The sequence below is a fragment of the Colossoma macropomum genome, unplaced genomic scaffold (genome assembly GCF_904425465.1).
Source record: "Colossoma macropomum unplaced genomic scaffold, Colossoma_macropomum, whole genome shotgun sequence".
Taxonomy (NCBI): Eukaryota; Metazoa; Chordata; class Actinopteri; order Characiformes; family Serrasalmidae; genus Colossoma; species Colossoma macropomum.
In genome coordinates, this window is record NW_023494788.1 from 14,898,375 (window position 1) to 14,915,766 (window position 17,392).

The window sequence follows — 17,392 nt, forward strand, 5'->3', positions numbered from 1 at the left end:
CGGAGTCATTACAACATAACGTCTGTGTCTTATTAGTGCAGCTGACTTACCGGGCATGATGCTCTGTTCGCCCTTTAGCGATCTGGAAAACGATGATTGAGATGTTTTCCAGCAGGCACGAGCACCGCGCGCCAAAACGCGGACGGACAGGAATATCTGCCCTCTGACTAATCAGTGATGCTCGATTACGATAACCCAAGTTTCTCTGGATGTTTCTCTCTCTCTCTCTGTGTGTGTGTGTGTGTGTTTGTGTGTGTGTGTGTGTGTGTGTGTGCGTGTGCGTGTGCGTGTGTGTGCGTGCCCCTGCTGTAGAAAGCGCTCAAATGACTTTTAAATCAGACGCCGCTTTGGCGCTTCGACGAGCTTTTAGCGATAAATGCCTAAACGGAGCTGCGCTGGTATGAACTGTTCCCGCCTGCGCTTTATATTTCACTGCCACTCGTTTGCCTGCCAACCTCCCCTTATTACAAAACTGCTCTGAAGTCATGCGGGGATCTGATCTCTCTCCCGCTGTAATCACCTGTTGAAAAAATAAAACTCTAACCTGCACATCCATTAGAATAAGCAACCAGTGGATTTGTCCTGTTTTTGAAGAGGAAGGAGTGAAGATGGGAAACTGCTATGTTTCACTGTTAACTGTCACCAGAGTATTTTGATGTGAAGTGGTTCATTGTAGAGAAACAGACTCAGATTTCTTTACAGTGGTGGTGAGGAACCAGGGGTCACAACCTCTACAACAAACATACGTTTATCAACCCCAAAAGACCAGTGAACCTACATTGGTGTTTAATGTGTAATGCTGATAATAATAAAACAATGGTAAATGTGAAAAAGTATGTTTCTTTACAATGCCCTACACATATCTACCTCTTCATCATGAATGGATTTTAAAAAATAACCTTTAGGCCACGATCTTATCTCAAAACTTTAACCTCACACATCAGGCAATGTCAATATTGTATGATATTAAATAACATTTATTGTAGTGTGTCAGACGTGAGCTGAGTAGTGAATTAGCTGTTACGAAGAGAAAACTCTGCCTATGTACATCGTAGCTGTGACCAACAACAGCTGGTTTATAAAGTTTGTGCAAAAGCAGCATCTCTTTTAATAGCGACAACATAAATAAGCTATTACATGTAATACCTTTATCTGAGGCAGTTTTTAAAGAGGTTAACACTTTGGATGTTTGGTACTTGTCTCCACTGTGACCAATTCTGACTTGATAAATTTTTCCAGAATGGAGCATTTCACATCCACAGCTCTGGACCGCGTTTACACCTTAACTATTAAAATATATTCAATTTTAAAAATGGGTGGAATTCACCTTAAAATAAAGAATGTTATTGAATTAATTTCTAAAAAGTGCTCAGTAACCTAAAATACAATTTAACTTTCTCATTTTCCGTCTGAGCAGCGTGTGACTAAAAAACATTCGTTTTAATCAATTGGTCACTAAAGTCTTCAAACTAAATTGTCATACTTTGTCTTGATTTTTAGGATCATGTGCTGAAGTGAACTGTTCAAACTAAACGGACTTTAATTCTGAAGTCGTCAATGTAATTTCCTGTTGCAGCAGTTTGATTCGTCCTACCTCGGTTTGTGGTTCCGTGAAATTAAAATTCCGTGACAGAGCATGTTTGCAGACACAGTTAGTGGTTTAATATCAGTTAATAGATTTTAAAATGAATAGTTTATAGCTCAGAGAAGTAAAACTGTATTGTAAAATGTGGCGACTCAAAGCAGTTCATCACAAAGCGAGCCGCTCTGCCAAGGACCTGGAGGAGTTTAAGCACAAGAGGAGAGAGCATGAAAAAGGTGTTTGTTTAGCTGGGAGCCTGATCTGTGTTTAAGTACACGTAAAGTTATGTGTAATATATGTTATCTGTTAAAAGTGCGAGACAGAGGCATTTTAATCCCCTTTTACAGCACTGAGGCAGGCGAGGAGGGATAGACAGCTCATTAGCAAGAGGCTTCTGTTAAATGAAGATGAGCAGGAGAAAGAGTTCATGGAAACAGACGGGACTCCTGTATCTCCAGACCAGGTAACTCCTCTCCAGAAAACCCCATGAAATTGTGATGAATTCAAACACTGAACTTTAAGAGTTTGACGTAGTAAAGGTTGCTGCAGTTTCAAAACATTCCGTCCACTCCCCGGCCCTGGAGGTGCATTTCTGTTTTGAATTCACGAATTTTGTGATATCACAATATTTTACATATATATTTACATATCTGTTTATTCCACCTACAACGGGTTAGCTCTGCCCATTCATATTGAAGTTATAAGGGTTTCAGCACAGACTGTTTTTTTGAAGGGCCAATAAAGGACAGCCAGTCAGAACAGAGGTCATTTACATACATCCGTTTCAAAGACACAGTAAAAATAACTGCTTGTTTAAAGAGATGCGTGAAACAAGGCCATGTAAAAAATGAACAATGTTTTTAGTATGTAAAAGTACACAAACATGTGAAGTGGAGAAAAAATGAAGTATAAGAAAATGTAAGATATGGGCCCTGTAAAGCAAATGTGTATGTGTTTACATCTAGATACAGGAGATGTTACGCAGTGTGCAGCGTGGTGGAGAGGAAAAAGCCACACATCTGGCTGTGCTGAGGAAGGCACTGAGAGACCCTCAGACACACCTCATGTTTACTAAGTATGTGCATTATGTTCAAATGCACAGATTGTTTTACTTTCTTGCATGAATTGACTGGTGTGAACTGCATTGAACTGGTTTTACATCAGGGTTCCAAAATTCATTAAATGCTGCCAATGCAATAAAAAAATAACTGGAATGAGATTTGGCGTGGAGATGTATTGCAGTGCTGAGTTCCTTTCTTTGGTATTACTAGATCATTTCCTTGCAAGGCGTGTCACTGATTGAGCCTTTGTCTGCTCATGTCTCTGCAGGCTGGAGAGCAGCATGTATGTGCTGGTTGGACAGCTGAGTGGACACAATGCCCAGTGTCAGCTGGAAGCTGCTAGGTGTCTCCATGAGCTCTCTCACTCTCCTCACCCCGGTGTAGGGCAGTCCTGTTTACCTGCCACTCCTTACCTCCTTACATACCTCTCCAGCCCCTGTGCCAAACTCACAGTAGGTGGGATTGTTTTATTTGTGGATCATTCAGTGTCTTTATATAATTTTTCATGTTTCACAGCTGTTTTCTTTTCCCCTCTGTGTGCCTGTGTATACTTGTACTCTCACAGGAGCTTTGCCTGTACACGTTAGGGAACCTATGGACTGAGGGAGCTGTGGTGAAAGAGAAGCTGCTTGCCCAAGGCATAGTGCCTGCCCTTGCTAACTGCATTCAGGTAACTCTGAATCAAAGTCATTCAGAGTGGTTTGATGTGAAATGCTGTGTTCTAGAGAAACTTATTGAGTCAGAATAGTTCACAGTGGCGGTGACAGGAACCAGACATTTGAAGAGTTTAATGCCTTTAAAAGCTCCCTCGCATAAAGTTATTACATGAAATAGTTACATATACTCTGTGATATTTGAGATTTTTTTGCCATAGTTTTGAGATAAGCTTTTCACCTAAAACATAGGTTTTTAAATACATTTGTGGTAAAGAGGTACATGCATGCCATTGTAAGGCACGATATTCACCAGAGTGAATTTCCCACTGTTTTACCATCACCAATATTACATGTAAAACACAGAAGACACATGTTGATTCACTGGTTGGTTTTTAATAATGTATTTGCATTGTAGACATTGCGATCCCTGTATTACCATCACTGTAAAGAAAATGAGTTCTGTAAATTTGGAACATTTCACACCCTGAATAACTTTTGTTTACATTACAGTGATTGAATTATGCTGAAATTTTGAAAAGCCTCTTTAATTCCCCTTTGACTCTCACAGCAGGCTATAAGGATGGAACACTAAGCCTAATCCTAGTCTAAATGGTGATTTGTGATGGGGAAACACACTTGACATTACAATTTAGTGCAACACTCACCTTAATACATGTCCATTAAACTGGCTCTTGGGGTATTAGATTTTAGTTCATCATAAGTTTATATAAATCTACATTAACTGTTTTAGATAAATATACAATCACTTTTTTTTTCTTTTTTAGACCAGCTGGTTACTGTTCACACAACTCTTTATCTGCCTTTGTAATGTCAGTTGAATGTTTCTGGATATTCTGTTAGTTTGATCCTAAGGGAATGTTTTCTGGTGGATTGCACTGTCTTCTAATTTGATTAATTAGGTTTGTCTGCTGTCCTTAGAATCAGAGATGTAACCTGGCAGTGGTGGAGGCAGCTGGCTTTACTTTGTCCCAGCTTCTCCAGGATAAAGATGCTGCAGACAGAGTTATTCCGTGAGTTACAGCTTTTAGAGCAAAGCATTTTTTGCAAAACTGTGGAATACTATGGTTTAATAATTCTTCAAAAGCATAGCCCTATATATTCTTGTGAAAACACTAGTAGGATGAATGTTATAGTGTAAGCACATTAAATGTAATTGAATGTTGTATGTTTTTCAGGTTGGTCATATCCTCTGGATTGGTCCCTCATTTGACCTCGATTTTGACTCCAGACACTGAGTTTGGTTTTGGACCAGCCATCGAATGTGCCTGGTGTTTACAATATATAGTGTCACGGTATGAGATTTTCTCACTTTGTACAAGCTTTCTTTTCCCTGTAAATTCTAATATTCTAATATTCTACAACAAACTTTAAAGAATATACATGATAGGTCAGTGTTGTTCACCTGTTTTCATGAGTTCAGACTTTTTAATGTTCTATTATTGATAATTTTAGCAAAACTATTTTCATTATTTTTTTTATTTTGGATGTTTATCTATTTGTAAATTTGCTGCTCTGCTCTTTTTTGTAGTGCTGTTGATACATGTGCCTTACTGACTCAAGGAGTCCTTTCACAGTGCTGTAACCTTTTGATTACACTGGGAGGGGCTGTTGCTAAAGGAAACACTGAGGAGGGCCTGGAACTGGTGAGTTTTCATAAGGTCTCTAATTTGCCCTGGTTATATTACTTTATTATTTATAAATATGTAAAATACAGTTTAATATATGCATTGTAACCCACCCTGTTAAGTAAATATAGCTGGTCTACAACACCAGAATATTTAATCTACTTAGTCTTTCTTTGCTCTACAGCTGATCTGGCCCCTGCTGCGTTGCCTGGGTAACCTGCTCGCCAGTGGGGTGTGCGAGGGTTCAGGATGTCCTGTAGGTTTAGAGGATGCTCGTCTCTTAGTTGCTCTGTGTGTGTTCTGCCAATCTTACCTTTCCTCTCACTTTGCTCTGACCAGGGAGAGCTTATGGGTCCTCAACAACCTCACAGGTGACAGCGAAAGTAAACGCTTTGATGCTGTGCCATGTTTCAGTTTTCACAGTAAATGAATAGATAAGTAAATACATTTTTTATAGATTAGCTGGGAACTACAGAAAACAGACATTTTAAATGTATGTCATTGAGTGAATACCTTGCCAATGCATAATGCAATTCTCACAGTAATAATCAGTGTCCTGTTACTGTTTGCAGCTGGTTCCACAGTGTTTTGCTCAGCTCTGTTGTTCTGCAACATGGTGCCAGCACTACTCCAGCTTTTGCCCTTCTCCAAGGGAATCAATACTATGGTGAGGGCAAGAGAGATACACAAATACTGCATACAGTTTTTGTCTGAACAGGGGACTGAGGTGAGACAGGTGGATCAAGCATCTGCAGTATGGACAATTTGGTGTCTAGCCACTATTATAATTGATATTTTTGTTGCAAGGTTAAGTTACCTGTTATTGATTTTTATTTGCAGCCATTTCCTTGTTTGTGAATCCCAAAAATTCTAACATGCTGCCTAAACATAACCATAAACATAACTGTTAACATACTAATTTAGGCTACATTTACATTACCAGGTTGAAGGGGCACAAATCTTTTGGCTTAAAGTGACACAGATCTTAAGTTTTCAGAACTGTGTGGACACACAAATCTGTCACCATAACCACTGTCTTTTTTCCTCTGTGAGCAGGTTCTGAGGATTCTGGGTAATGTTGCCCACAATGGGACAGGGTACTGTGTTCAGCTGACCCAGGCGGGCCTGCTCCCCGCCCTTTGTGCCACACTTAAAATGGCTGATCCAGATGTGGTGACCCTAAGCCTGGAGGTTTTGTACCTGCTGACCGCTAACAGCCCTCAGGTGAGTGGACCTGAAAGAGGTCAGCTTTTTCTCTCACTTAAATGGCAGCTACTGCAGATACTATGCAATTTTATATTTTAAAACCTGCTAATTTACGACTGGCCAAAAACATTGTTGGGAAATTTAATGAAGCTGGAATAGCAGCTCAAGATACCAAGAAAATTAATTTTAGAAATTCATTTTAGAAATTAGTTTCAACTACTTTTCCAGTGAAGTTTGTTGATGTAGGCTATGGAAACAGGATTTGTTGATATTATTTTATGAATGTCAGCAAATCTTTTTTACCATTAAACTGTACTGAAAAGTGTTTCTCGGTACCTGAAATGTTGCGAAATCCTGTAATGGAAATGTTTGTGATGGGGAAAAAATAATACATTTAAGCATAAATTTAGTGTAATGTGACAGATTTTCCTCACAAATAGCATGACAGAGGTGTAGCTGGGCTGAGGAGAAGACAGGAGTGCTTTTAAAACAAATGCTGCCACTTTTCAGCTGTTACAGAAAGAGATGTCCAGAATGATTACTGCCTTTCTAAAAGGTACATGCTCAAAAAATTTTATCGCATAATGTCAGTCTGGTGGAAATTGCATTTGTCACTTGCAGTTTGCACAGAAAGTCGATTGGAAACATGGCTACAATCAGTATTTCAGGAGGTCTTTATTTAGTAGAATGATCAATAAAATGCAAGAATATATGACTGTTCTTTAGGTTTTTATGTCATGAAATTTTAGGTGGAATAACGGAAGGTCTTGTCAAAAGCCCAGAATACATCTGTTTTTTTAGACTATGTTGCAATAAAGATGAATTATAATCTCTAATAATGTTCTATGTTCATGTGACCACATCAGTTTAACCTTTCTCTCTTATTCACACAGGTAGCTGAAGAGTTTGTTAAGCTGAATGGTGTTTCTCTACTGGAAGCAATCCAGTACAATAATGAAGAAGAGCAACGTCTGAGGGCATCTTACCTCTTAGATCATTATCTCTACACTCACTCCACGGTAGTACAAACATTTTGTGCCTAGTACAATATGTAGCCTAGGTATGGAAGATGGGAGTACTATGTACAACCCCATTTCCAAAAAAGTTGGGATGCTGTGAAAAATGTAAGTAAAAACAAAATGCAATGATTTGCAAATCATTTAAATCCTATATTCAATTGAAAATGCTTCAAAGACAACATATCAAATGTTGAAACTGAGAAATTTTATTGTTTTTTGAAAAATATTTGGCCACTTTGAATTTGATGCCAGCAACACGTTCCAAAAAGGTTTGGACGGGGGCGACAAAAGGCTGGTAAAGTTGTGTAATGCTTAAAAAAACACCTGGTGGTTGATTGGCAACAGGTCAATAACATGATTGGGTATAAAATGAGCATCTCAGAGAGGCTGAGTCTTCCAGAAGGAAAGATGAGGAGGGGTTCACCAATCTGTGAAAGACTGCACGATCAAATAGTGCAACAATTCAGGAATAATGTTTCTCAACTTAAAATAGCAAATAACTTTTGCTTTTCATCATCTACGGTACATAATAACATTAAAAGATTCCGAGAACCTGAAAAAATCTCTGTATGCAGGGGACGAGAGCAAACACCAGTATTTGCTGGCCATGATCTTTGGGCCCTCAGGTGGCACTGCATTAAAAACAGACATGATTCTCGAGTGGAAATCACTGCATGGGCTCAGAAAAACTTATGAAAAACACTGTCTATGAAAACAGTTCGGCGCTGCATCCATAAATGCTTATTAAAACACAAAGAGGAAACCATATATAAACAGAACCCAGAAATGCTGCCACCTTCTCTGGGTCCAAGCTCATTTAAAATGGACTGAGGTGAAGTGGAAAAGTGTTCTGTGGTCCGACGAATCAACATTTGAATTTCTTTTTGGAAATCATGGACACTCTGTTCTCTGAACTAAAGACCACTCAGGTTGTTATCAGTGCACAGTTCAAAAGCCATGATGATATAGGGGTCCATTAGGGCACATGGTATGGGTGACGTGCACATCTGTGAAGGCACCATTAATGCTGAACAGTATATACATGTTTTGGCAACATATGCTGCCATCCAGACAACGTCTTTTTCAAGGAAGGCTTTGTTCATTTCAGCAAGACTATGTCAAACCACATTCTGCCTGTATTACAACAGCATGGCTGCGTAATAAAAGAGTCAGTATGCTAAACTGGCCTGCCTGCAGTCCAGACCTGTTACCCAAAACTACAGCAGTTGGTCTCCTCAGTTCCCAAACTCTTACAGAGTGTTATTAAAAGAAGAAGTGATGAAACACAGTGGTAAACACGCCCCCGTCCCAACTTTCTTGGAACGTGTTGTTGTCATCAAATTCAAAATGGGCATATATTTTGCAAAAAACAATAACATTTCTCAGTTTTCAACATTTTGTTGATTTGTTGTCTTTGTACTATTTTCAATGAAATATAGGGTTTAAATGATTTGCACATCATTGAATTTTGTTTTTATTTACATTTTGCACAGCATCCCAACTTTTTTGGAAATGGGGTTGCATATATATGGAATGGAATGCTAACTTATTTTTCCATAGTTTGTTATAAAATTATCTATATTGAATTTTCAGCATGCCTGCTTAGTTTTGATGTTTGTTTATACCTTTCAGCTAGTTTTGTGTTTTGTGTGCCAGCTGCAGAAAGAGTATGAAACCGCCTTTTAGTCTTTTGTCAGATTCTTACTACAATAAGCCATCATCTATGCGTCTCTCTTATCTGTGTTTTTAAAGGCTGATAACCCATCATGACTCAGGAGTGAAGACAACGAAACAAGCCTACTCTACCTTCGTTGTAAATCTCAAGAACTCTAATTTATTAGTGGTCAACTGAAATATCTGTGTATGCAAATATATTTTTATATATTTACAGAAATACTGTAAACAAAAGTTTTTACTTTGAATAAAATGCTAAATTGAAACTGAGATGTCAAAGCGTGGTTTAATGATAACGTTAATAGGATCCAACACAACGATCAAGCTGTAGGACTTTTATTTTGGAACAAGAAAAATAAAGGTTGTACAATAACAATGAATGGAAAGGTTAGAGGAAAATATCACAGAGACAGCTTCAACCTGCACGATAAATAAACAAATCCAGTGTTCAGTACCCACGGAGAGGTAAAGGGTTAACTTGTCCAAAACACGAAAACGTGAAGCGGAGAAATATGACCCGCTGCTAGTCTGCTGTATGGCTGACCGCGGTTTATGCAGCTGCTCTCTGGTCCATTTGTTATGAAACTGCAATGGTTAACGTTGTAGTGTACCGGTACGTTTCTGTTGTTGTCATTGCGAGCAATTAGTCTTTGATTACAAGACATATTTAATATTTGATATAACTTGGTGACGTATTTCTAGTTAGCCTGCACGGTTAGCTGTCGGCTGTCAGGTTTGCTATTTTAAGGTTGTTTCAATGTCTGTTTTGTTTCATAGAGTTAACCTAGGGTAGCTAGTTAGTCAAATGGTTAACTTACATTAAACAAACTGTAGCGAAATACCTTGAAAGTCTGTACGTAAAACATCGTAAACGTATCCGACCTTGAGTGAATGACGAGCTAGTTTTGCTAACTTTGGAGCAAAAAGTTGTTTAGCTAACCTAGCTAACGTTAGCCAGCTATCAAACTCACCTCCGTTTTTCTTATACGCTTTCTAATTATTCGCCTCATATTGGACATGTTCTGCTATTAATCGTTTTGCATTGACATTCGTTAATTAGCTAATATGAATGTCACAACACTTAACATGTGTAAAAGTCAGTAAAACTACTTTTTCTGTTTACAGGAGAGCTAACTTTAGCTAGCTTGGCAGCTGGCTACATAGTGTTGACGGTATTGCCAAAGTTCATTCCAATGGGGTCCCACTGAGAGGTATCTCTGAACCCCTCTTTGTACTAAGTATGCAAAACATGTAAATTAAGAAGCATAAAATATGCATAGATTATCACAGAATCACCAAGAATTAGACTAGTAATGTTACTTTAACATACAAGAGTTATATTCCAGACATAAAAGATGAAGCCTAGTCTGGAGGTATGAAGCATTTAAGTGAAGAACCGCAGTCCTGTAGTCCATCTCCTAGGGATATTTGTGTAATTTTTTTGGTGTTCGCTTAATGCCTTGTCTCTTTCTGTTTAGATTCTTCTGTATGTTCTCTGAATTTCTCTGAAGGAGTCAGGCCATTATGCAGTTGGACGCACATCTGCGGCTGTGTCACAACTGCATGTGGTACTATAAGTTCTCTCGGCGCTTACTCTCAGTTTCTGCTGCACACTGGTAAGTGTTTACAACTTAAGCACAGTTTTACACTTTATTGGACCATGTATGCTCCCTCATGTTGTGAAAGATGATCTTTAAAACCACCATACTACATTGACCCATCTCCAAATACTGTGCAAGAATTGTATACATTGTACCTTATTATTATCAGGATGTTCAACAAAAACAAAGCTAAAAAGTTCAAAATGTTAATCTATGTGCACACAAAGTAGTCTTGGTTTCGACTTGGCTCCAGAAGTGAATCTGGTTGATAGTGTTCATAATGCGCACTGCAGAGAAGCTGTAAAGTCTTTAATGATTCAAGGTCAGGGCAGCATCTAGCTAATCAAATTGCTAGTTATGTCCATAATAAATGGAATCTCATGCAGACGTGGCAATTGTAAAGCATTTGTCATAAATTAATATTGTTATTGTCATCACATGCACAGCAGGAACTTTTGGCATGAAGACAGAGGTTAAACTGTTTTCTGTATGTTTGCAGGTCATCCACGAGTTACTATGACCTTCTTGGAGTTAAACCTGAAGCATCACTGGAAGAAATAAAGAATGCCTTTTTTGACAAGTCGAAAAAGGTTCATTTATCTTTCCCTTATCTTAAGTATACTTGAATGCAGTTGTATTGAAATTGAACCTTAAACATCCTTTATCTTTAATACTTTTACCTTTAATTTGGCTTCCAGCTCTTTAAAGCCTGTACCTTTTTATTGAAATGCGAAGATATACAAAGAGACTTACAGTATCCAAGCGTAATCCTGGCTAGGGCACATTTAAAGTTTAAAAAGGAGTTCATTTGACAGAATGACAGGTTACATTATAAGGAGTGTAGGCACTATCATAAACCCAGCAATGTGGGGCCACTCAGCAGAAAGGGACGTTTCTTGCCTGTGGCAGAATAGCTTGCTAGCTGGACCTCAGTTGATTATATTACATTGGCTCTGTGTCCAATTATGTTGTACAACAGCTTGTTACTGTCATGATTATAAAGGAGTTGTTCTATCCATTTTCATTATTTGAGCCAGGGTCAGGGTTCTCAAGGACATTCTGTTTTTGTGCTATTTAAGGTACATTAGATATTTCTCTGGTCACAGTCCTCTTTACCACTAGAGGGGCCTGTTGAGTTATTATAATGCTGATGACCTATTATTGCTGCCATGTTCTGCGTTGTGTACATGTAGGCATATTTAGGCTGAGCCCAGGTGTTTGTCTCTCACAGGAAGTGTTGATTTTGGCATCTGTGTTTTTTGTGACTTTGCATGAAGTGGGACACATGCTTTCAGCATGATTAATATAGAAAGAAGTGTGCATGTATGTGTTTCTATGTGAAAAGGGTGAGTTTGTAAGTGTCTGTGTGAAATGTGATGGGCGAGTGTACAGGGTCTGTGCGGGGTTTGAAGGATGAGGGTGCTTTGTCCATAGGAGAACTTAGATGAAAGCATGAAAGAACTCACTAAAGAGGAGTACAGTAGAGGATAAGAGTTAACCTGGTGCATATTCAGTTTTGCTACCCGTGTTCAGTGCATTCATGTTAATTTTTATGTACTTCAGAATAGTAGTGGGTGATATGACAAAAATATCATATTTAGACATACTTAAAGACATTTTCACGATACACGATACGTATCACAATATTTTTACACACAGATATAATGGACCAGTAGTGCTGCATCTAAAAACTGTCATCAAAAACTCTGGGTACAGTGAAATTTATTCAACATTTCATATACTGCACTACATCCAATTGAACAAGACTAATTATGCTCTCCTTTTATTGAAAAATGCAGTTGGTCAGTGTTCCTTAAGTACTTACAATATGCTTAGAGCAGCATATTGTTTAGCATGATAAAAAATGTATTACGATAATAATAAAATATTGCCATATTGCCCACCTCTAAACAATTTAATTTCCCTTGCCCTTCCCTCATACATTCAGTACATCCATCAGTTGATTTTTTTATGGGTATAGATTAAGTGTAGGTTAATGGGAGATTTTTCTTAATCATAAAAAAACGTTTTTCTTGGCTTGTTATATTTAAGGGCTATAACATGGAATAAAATACGTTTTCCTCACTGTTTTTAGTATAAGAGTTTAATACAATATGTGAACGTTTTCACCTTACCTCTCATTCACTTTCTAAGGTCCTTAAATGAAAATTAAGCTGCAAAGATGTCTTGTTTTGAATCCATTATTTTTGTTGTGTCATAAATTCAATACATTCAATACCCATTCATGTCGAAGTTATAAGGAGTTGGGATGCAGCTGATCATGAATTTTGATGCAGGATTCTGATTTCTTTACAGCCAAATCGGCTTTTTTAAATCTTAAGCTCACACTGTGTTGGCTAAATGAACACATGAAACACACCAGCAAACTTCCAACTCTCTGTTAACCAGCATCTCAATATAAATAATATTATTTGCTAATGGGCCAAGCTGGCAGAAATTTTTCAATCTTAGAAAGTTGCAAGTTTAAATAACATCAAATCAAGTGCAACATCAAAAGTAAGAGGCCCCTCACTGCTATTTTGCTATAGGTGTAGCATCAGCATTCAGATGCATTGCAAATGTGCTTACTTGCCTCACATTTTGTCATGAATTCGCCAACACACGTCTGCCAAAATACAAACAATAAATTACCTGATAGCTGATTTTGTGTTTTGAGCAAAAATCCTGGCGGATTCCGATTGTGCATCCCTAATATAGAGTATTTCTGACTGAACTGCTATAAACTGTTTAATTCTAAGGGATAAAGAGAGATTGGAAAATAGTCATGGAAAAAGATGTTTTAATGTTATACAAACAATATAAATGGATATCAGGGAAAAAGACACAAGAAAAATAGGATATGGGCAGCTTAATATCTTCTGTTATTTTACTTTTATTTGAAAATGTCAATCTCAATTGCTTTTCTTTTCCTGTAGCTGCATCCTGACAGTGACCCATCTAACCCAAGTCTACATAGCCAGTTTGTGAAGCTGAATGAGGCTTACAGAGTGCTGAGTAAGGAGGGCAGCCGGAGGGAGTATGACCTACGGCTGAGGCACCACTACAGTGGAGAGCAGATCTTCAGACCCTCCTCCACATATACATCCAACCCCAGGTAACAAACATAAAAGAGAATTGCTTATAATTGAATGATAATTTGTTTGTAGTCTTGTGCTTTATAAATCAAATGGTCCAATTTGAAAGGGTTTCCTACATTAACTATTACATGAAGTGAGTTCTAATGCACGTAATGAAATTATTCAAACATTTCAATGCACATCTTCACTTTTTTGAACATTTTCACACAGTAGACACTGAGCTTCTGCCTGTTAAAATGCAAACAGACTTCTATTAGTTAAATAATGATTGTCCTTATGTTCTAACATCTGGTAATTAATGTGTTCTCTCTCTCTCTCAGTGCGGAGACGGCCGAGCGCATGCGTTACTGGGAGCAGTTCCGGCATGCCCAGGACTACTCTGAGGAACAATGGCAGAAGAAGAAGAAGAAGAATTTGCGCTTGGTGGGCTACTGCGTTGTGGCCATGCTGCTCAGCATCGGCATTCACTATTTTGGATTCAGGTAGCGTGAGAAAACAGGCACCCTGGCAGCTAATATTTTAGCCAAATACTGGCCTTGTTATTACTGGACCCCTAATACTGAAAAAAGTGATGGTTCCTCTGAAGTTTCAGGAATCACTAAATATTGGTGTCTGTTTTTTATGTCTGCTTGTACATTGGTCGTTGATAGAAAACGATAATGTTCCTGTTTGTTTTTTCAAAGTCTATCCCATGGCCTAGATAAACTTCAGTAATGTATATTCACTGCTATTGCCAGGTTCCTGTGTTTATTTATTTTTCATGCCTGTCATAATCTGGTTAATGTTTTTACACCTGCACTGGTACTGAACATCGCAAACCGTGATTACATCACTGGTTGACAGATGAAGGTTTAGGAACAAAAGAAAAAGAAAAAATGCTGAATGTTCTATGGGACCTTATAGCCATAATGCACCATCCGTACTTCCACCATGGTTTCAAGTAAAGGTTTCATTTCCTCCTACCAGGCACAGGCACACAGACAGGACACAGGAAATAGATTTGCAGGCATTAGGCTGAAGGCCTGCTGTTAACAAAATTTGAGCTTACACCAAAAGTAAAACTGCCTTGAGTTAGATGTTACGGACTAGACTATGATGAATCCAGATGTCACTGTAACAAGGCAACACAACTCTGTTCTGTATTTAGTGTTTTAAAAGATAGCAGCCATTTAAGTAAAACTAAAAAACTGCCTGTAGGGTGAAGTAATTTTGAGCCTGTTGAAAAAGATGAATTTGTTTGCTTGTTATTGTAAGGGTTTTTTTGTTTGTTTTTCTGTAGCACTCTCATTTACATCATTACATATTTACTTTTTGTAGGAAGCTAGAAAAAGTACATAATACCTTCATGGACGAAAAAGACAGGGTCATCACTGAAATCTACAAGGAGTCCAAAGAGAGAGCCAGGTATGAAAGCAGAGCAATGTTTAAAGTGAAAGCAGCAGCATGTCAGAGTCCGGAGAAAAAAATGTCCATGCGCTGCTGCTAGTCTAAAAAAATAATTTAAAAGCCAGAGGTGTCTGGTCAGATTTCGCTAGAGTTTTCCAGACCACGGGATGCACCTTTACAATGTTAACATCACATGCACAGGTTCACAAAGAGGGTCTGGCTTGATGTTTAGGTCTCAAATGTACGATCAACATTATACTAATGAAGAGATGATGACAATAGAACATAATAGAAGATAATTTATTTACATCCTCAGAAGATGTGTCATTCACAAAGTTTTGACCTCTCTTTGAACACTCTTAAAACACGCTCGCAATCCTCAGTTTCCTCTGGTAGAGGAAGGGTCAGAAGCACAATCTACACAAAACATATTACATGCAATTACACATTTCTGCCAGAGAGGTCCCCAAAACTTACAGTGTAGCTTTAGCCCATGAGAATATGATGGAAAGTGTGTAGATTAAGCTTAGATATCATAATAATTGATACCACCCAGTCAGTTACAATTCAGCTTCAAATTTAGTTATAGAGTACCACATGTGAGCATTGCAGAGCCTTACCCCAGTGTTTCCCAGTCCTGGTCCTGGAGGCATGCTGCCCTGCAAATTTTAGCTCTTTCCCTGCTTTAACACATCCACTTTCTCAGTAAATAGGGTTGTTAATAAGCTGATGATTTGGATCAGATGATTTGGGTGCAGTGAAAGCACCAAAATGTACAGGACAGTGTGCATCCAGGAACAGGGTTGGTAAACATTATCTTATCCTACAGCTTTCATTTTCCCTTAATGGTAATATTATTACTATATAATTACCAACTCGGCTAATTGTGATATTACCCAATAATTTATAATGATAACTAGGGGTGGGGGAAAAACCTGATTCTTAGATGCATCGCGATGTGGACATGAACAATTCTGAATCGATTCATAAATGTCAAAAATTGATTTTCTAAATATTTAATTTAGAACGTAATGTTGTAATTTTCCTGTTCCATCTTAAATTCTGCCTGAGGCGCCAAATGTAACCACTGCACCATTTAAGGTGGAACGGGAAAATTCGAAATAGAAGCTGACTTCATCTTCGCAACTTTTTAGTGTTTGACAGTCTCTTGTTGCAGATTTAACGTACCAGGAAACCAATTATGTTGCTTATAAATGTGAATAAGTCCATTAGTCTCCAAATGTTCGTCTTAAATCTTGTCCAGTCTCGAAGATATTTTACTGACACAGCGACCCCCCCCCTCTACAACAAGACCAAAATCGAAGTTATAAAATCACTGAATTAAACGGGTAGGAAAGCTGTAACGTGCTGCGTGGACATCCATTACCACTGGATCTTATGTCACCCTAACAGCGCATTTTATCGCAGATGAGTGGTAGCAGCGTCTCATGTGCTCCAAACAAGAGCAGTGAATGAGAGCCTTCCAGTTCACTTGCCACATCACTTCCATTTGATTTATTACTAAAAGATATTGGACGTAAATGCATTATGGATCATTACAAATACTATGCTTTAAAACTACCAAGACCTCAGACAGTAGGAAAATAGAAATCCTGTAGAAAAAAAAAGATACATCAAGATGCATCGATAATCGTTTTATAATCGCATCGCAGCCCTCTGAATCGTAATCGAATCGTGAGGTGCCTAGAGATTCCCACCCCTAATGATAACTATATTTTGCACAGATAACATGTTAACACCTTTAACATCCCTGGGTTCGCCACATTTGTTCGGTTGAAAACCAAAATATGGCCAGTTGCTCTGTTAAAACCCCCTTCTGGAGGGAGTTTATTAGTTTTTTTTGAAAATCTGTTGTAATCGTTCCAAGTGACGTTCAGAGTATGTTTGTGTGTAACCAATTAGTTAGTGATCTGTTTGTGTAGCCTATAATTAAGTGCATTTTTTTCGATTGCATGCATTTTTAAACTGACCATAGTTTACAGTTGTATAATTGTTGTACAGTTGTTGTACAGGAATGGTTAAATAAAGGTGAAGCAACAAAAAAAATCACGTGGCACGAGAAAGAGAAGAACAGTAGTTTGCATATTATTGATACATGTTAATTATTGTAAAATTCGATAATGTCAGTCATCGATCCAAGGCTAATGCAGATATCTGTTTATTGTTAATATGCTTAGCAGTACATCATTCTGGTATTTCAGTTCATGTGGGACCCAATTTGTAGTCAGAGTGTTCCTTTATGATCAATTTTGCTTTTGCAATGAAGTAAACCAGAAGAGTAGGCACAGGGGTTGGAATCTGATTACAGACTTTTGATATGTATATATATTTTAATTATTTTGCAGGCTGAACGGCTTTAAGAAGCAGCAGGAGATCCTGAGACAGAAACACGCTGAGTTTCTGGAGAGGTACAAGATTCGCAAAAGTGGTCAAGAGAAGTAG

The 17,392-nt window shown here is 38.1% G+C and overlaps 3 protein-coding genes across 4 annotated transcripts in view; 2 read left to right on the top strand and 1 right to left on the bottom strand.

Annotated features, from left to right (window-relative positions):
- The window catches only part of LOC118806898 (serine/threonine-protein phosphatase 2A 55 kDa regulatory subunit B beta isoform-like), a 70,241-nt gene extending 70,040 nt beyond the window's left edge, over positions 1–201 (bottom strand). Inside the window, exon 1 of the mRNA XM_036568574.1 lies at positions 51–201. Coding sequence (XP_036424467.1) covers positions 51–57 — 7 coding nt within the window. The 5' untranslated portion in view covers positions 58–201. The remainder of the gene's footprint in view (positions 1–50) is intronic.
- Positions 202–1,594: 1,393 nt separating this feature from the next.
- tmco6 (transmembrane and coiled-coil domains 6) lies at positions 1,595–10,365 on the top strand. 2 transcript variants are annotated; one of them, XM_036568577.1, is made up of 15 exons: positions 1,595–1,818; positions 1,930–2,045; positions 2,548–2,657; positions 2,912–3,095; positions 3,209–3,313; positions 4,239–4,330; positions 4,496–4,612; positions 4,849–4,963; positions 5,130–5,316; positions 5,518–5,612; positions 6,002–6,169; positions 7,045–7,170; positions 8,923–9,457; positions 9,970–10,055; positions 10,323–10,365. In XM_036568577.1, exons 1-13 carry the CDS (start codon positions 1,728–1,730, stop codon positions 8,938–8,940), a joined length of 1,524 nt encoding a protein of 507 aa, XP_036424470.1. In that variant the 5' UTR covers positions 1,595–1,727; the 3' UTR covers positions 8,941–9,457; positions 9,970–10,055; positions 10,323–10,365. The 2 variants fall into 2 exon arrangements, with proteins under 2 accessions (XP_036424470.1, XP_036424471.1); XM_036568578.1 differs by having other exon boundaries at positions 8,923–9,309.
- On the top strand, positions 9,435–17,392 carry dnajc4 (DnaJ (Hsp40) homolog, subfamily C, member 4). The gene is made up of 7 exons (XM_036567958.1): positions 9,435–9,457; positions 10,356–10,460; positions 10,945–11,035; positions 13,382–13,560; positions 13,864–14,025; positions 14,861–14,947; positions 17,296–17,392. The coding sequence occupies exons 1-7, from the start codon at positions 9,435–9,437 to the stop codon at positions 17,390–17,392; spliced, it is 744 nt and encodes a 247-aa protein (XP_036423851.1).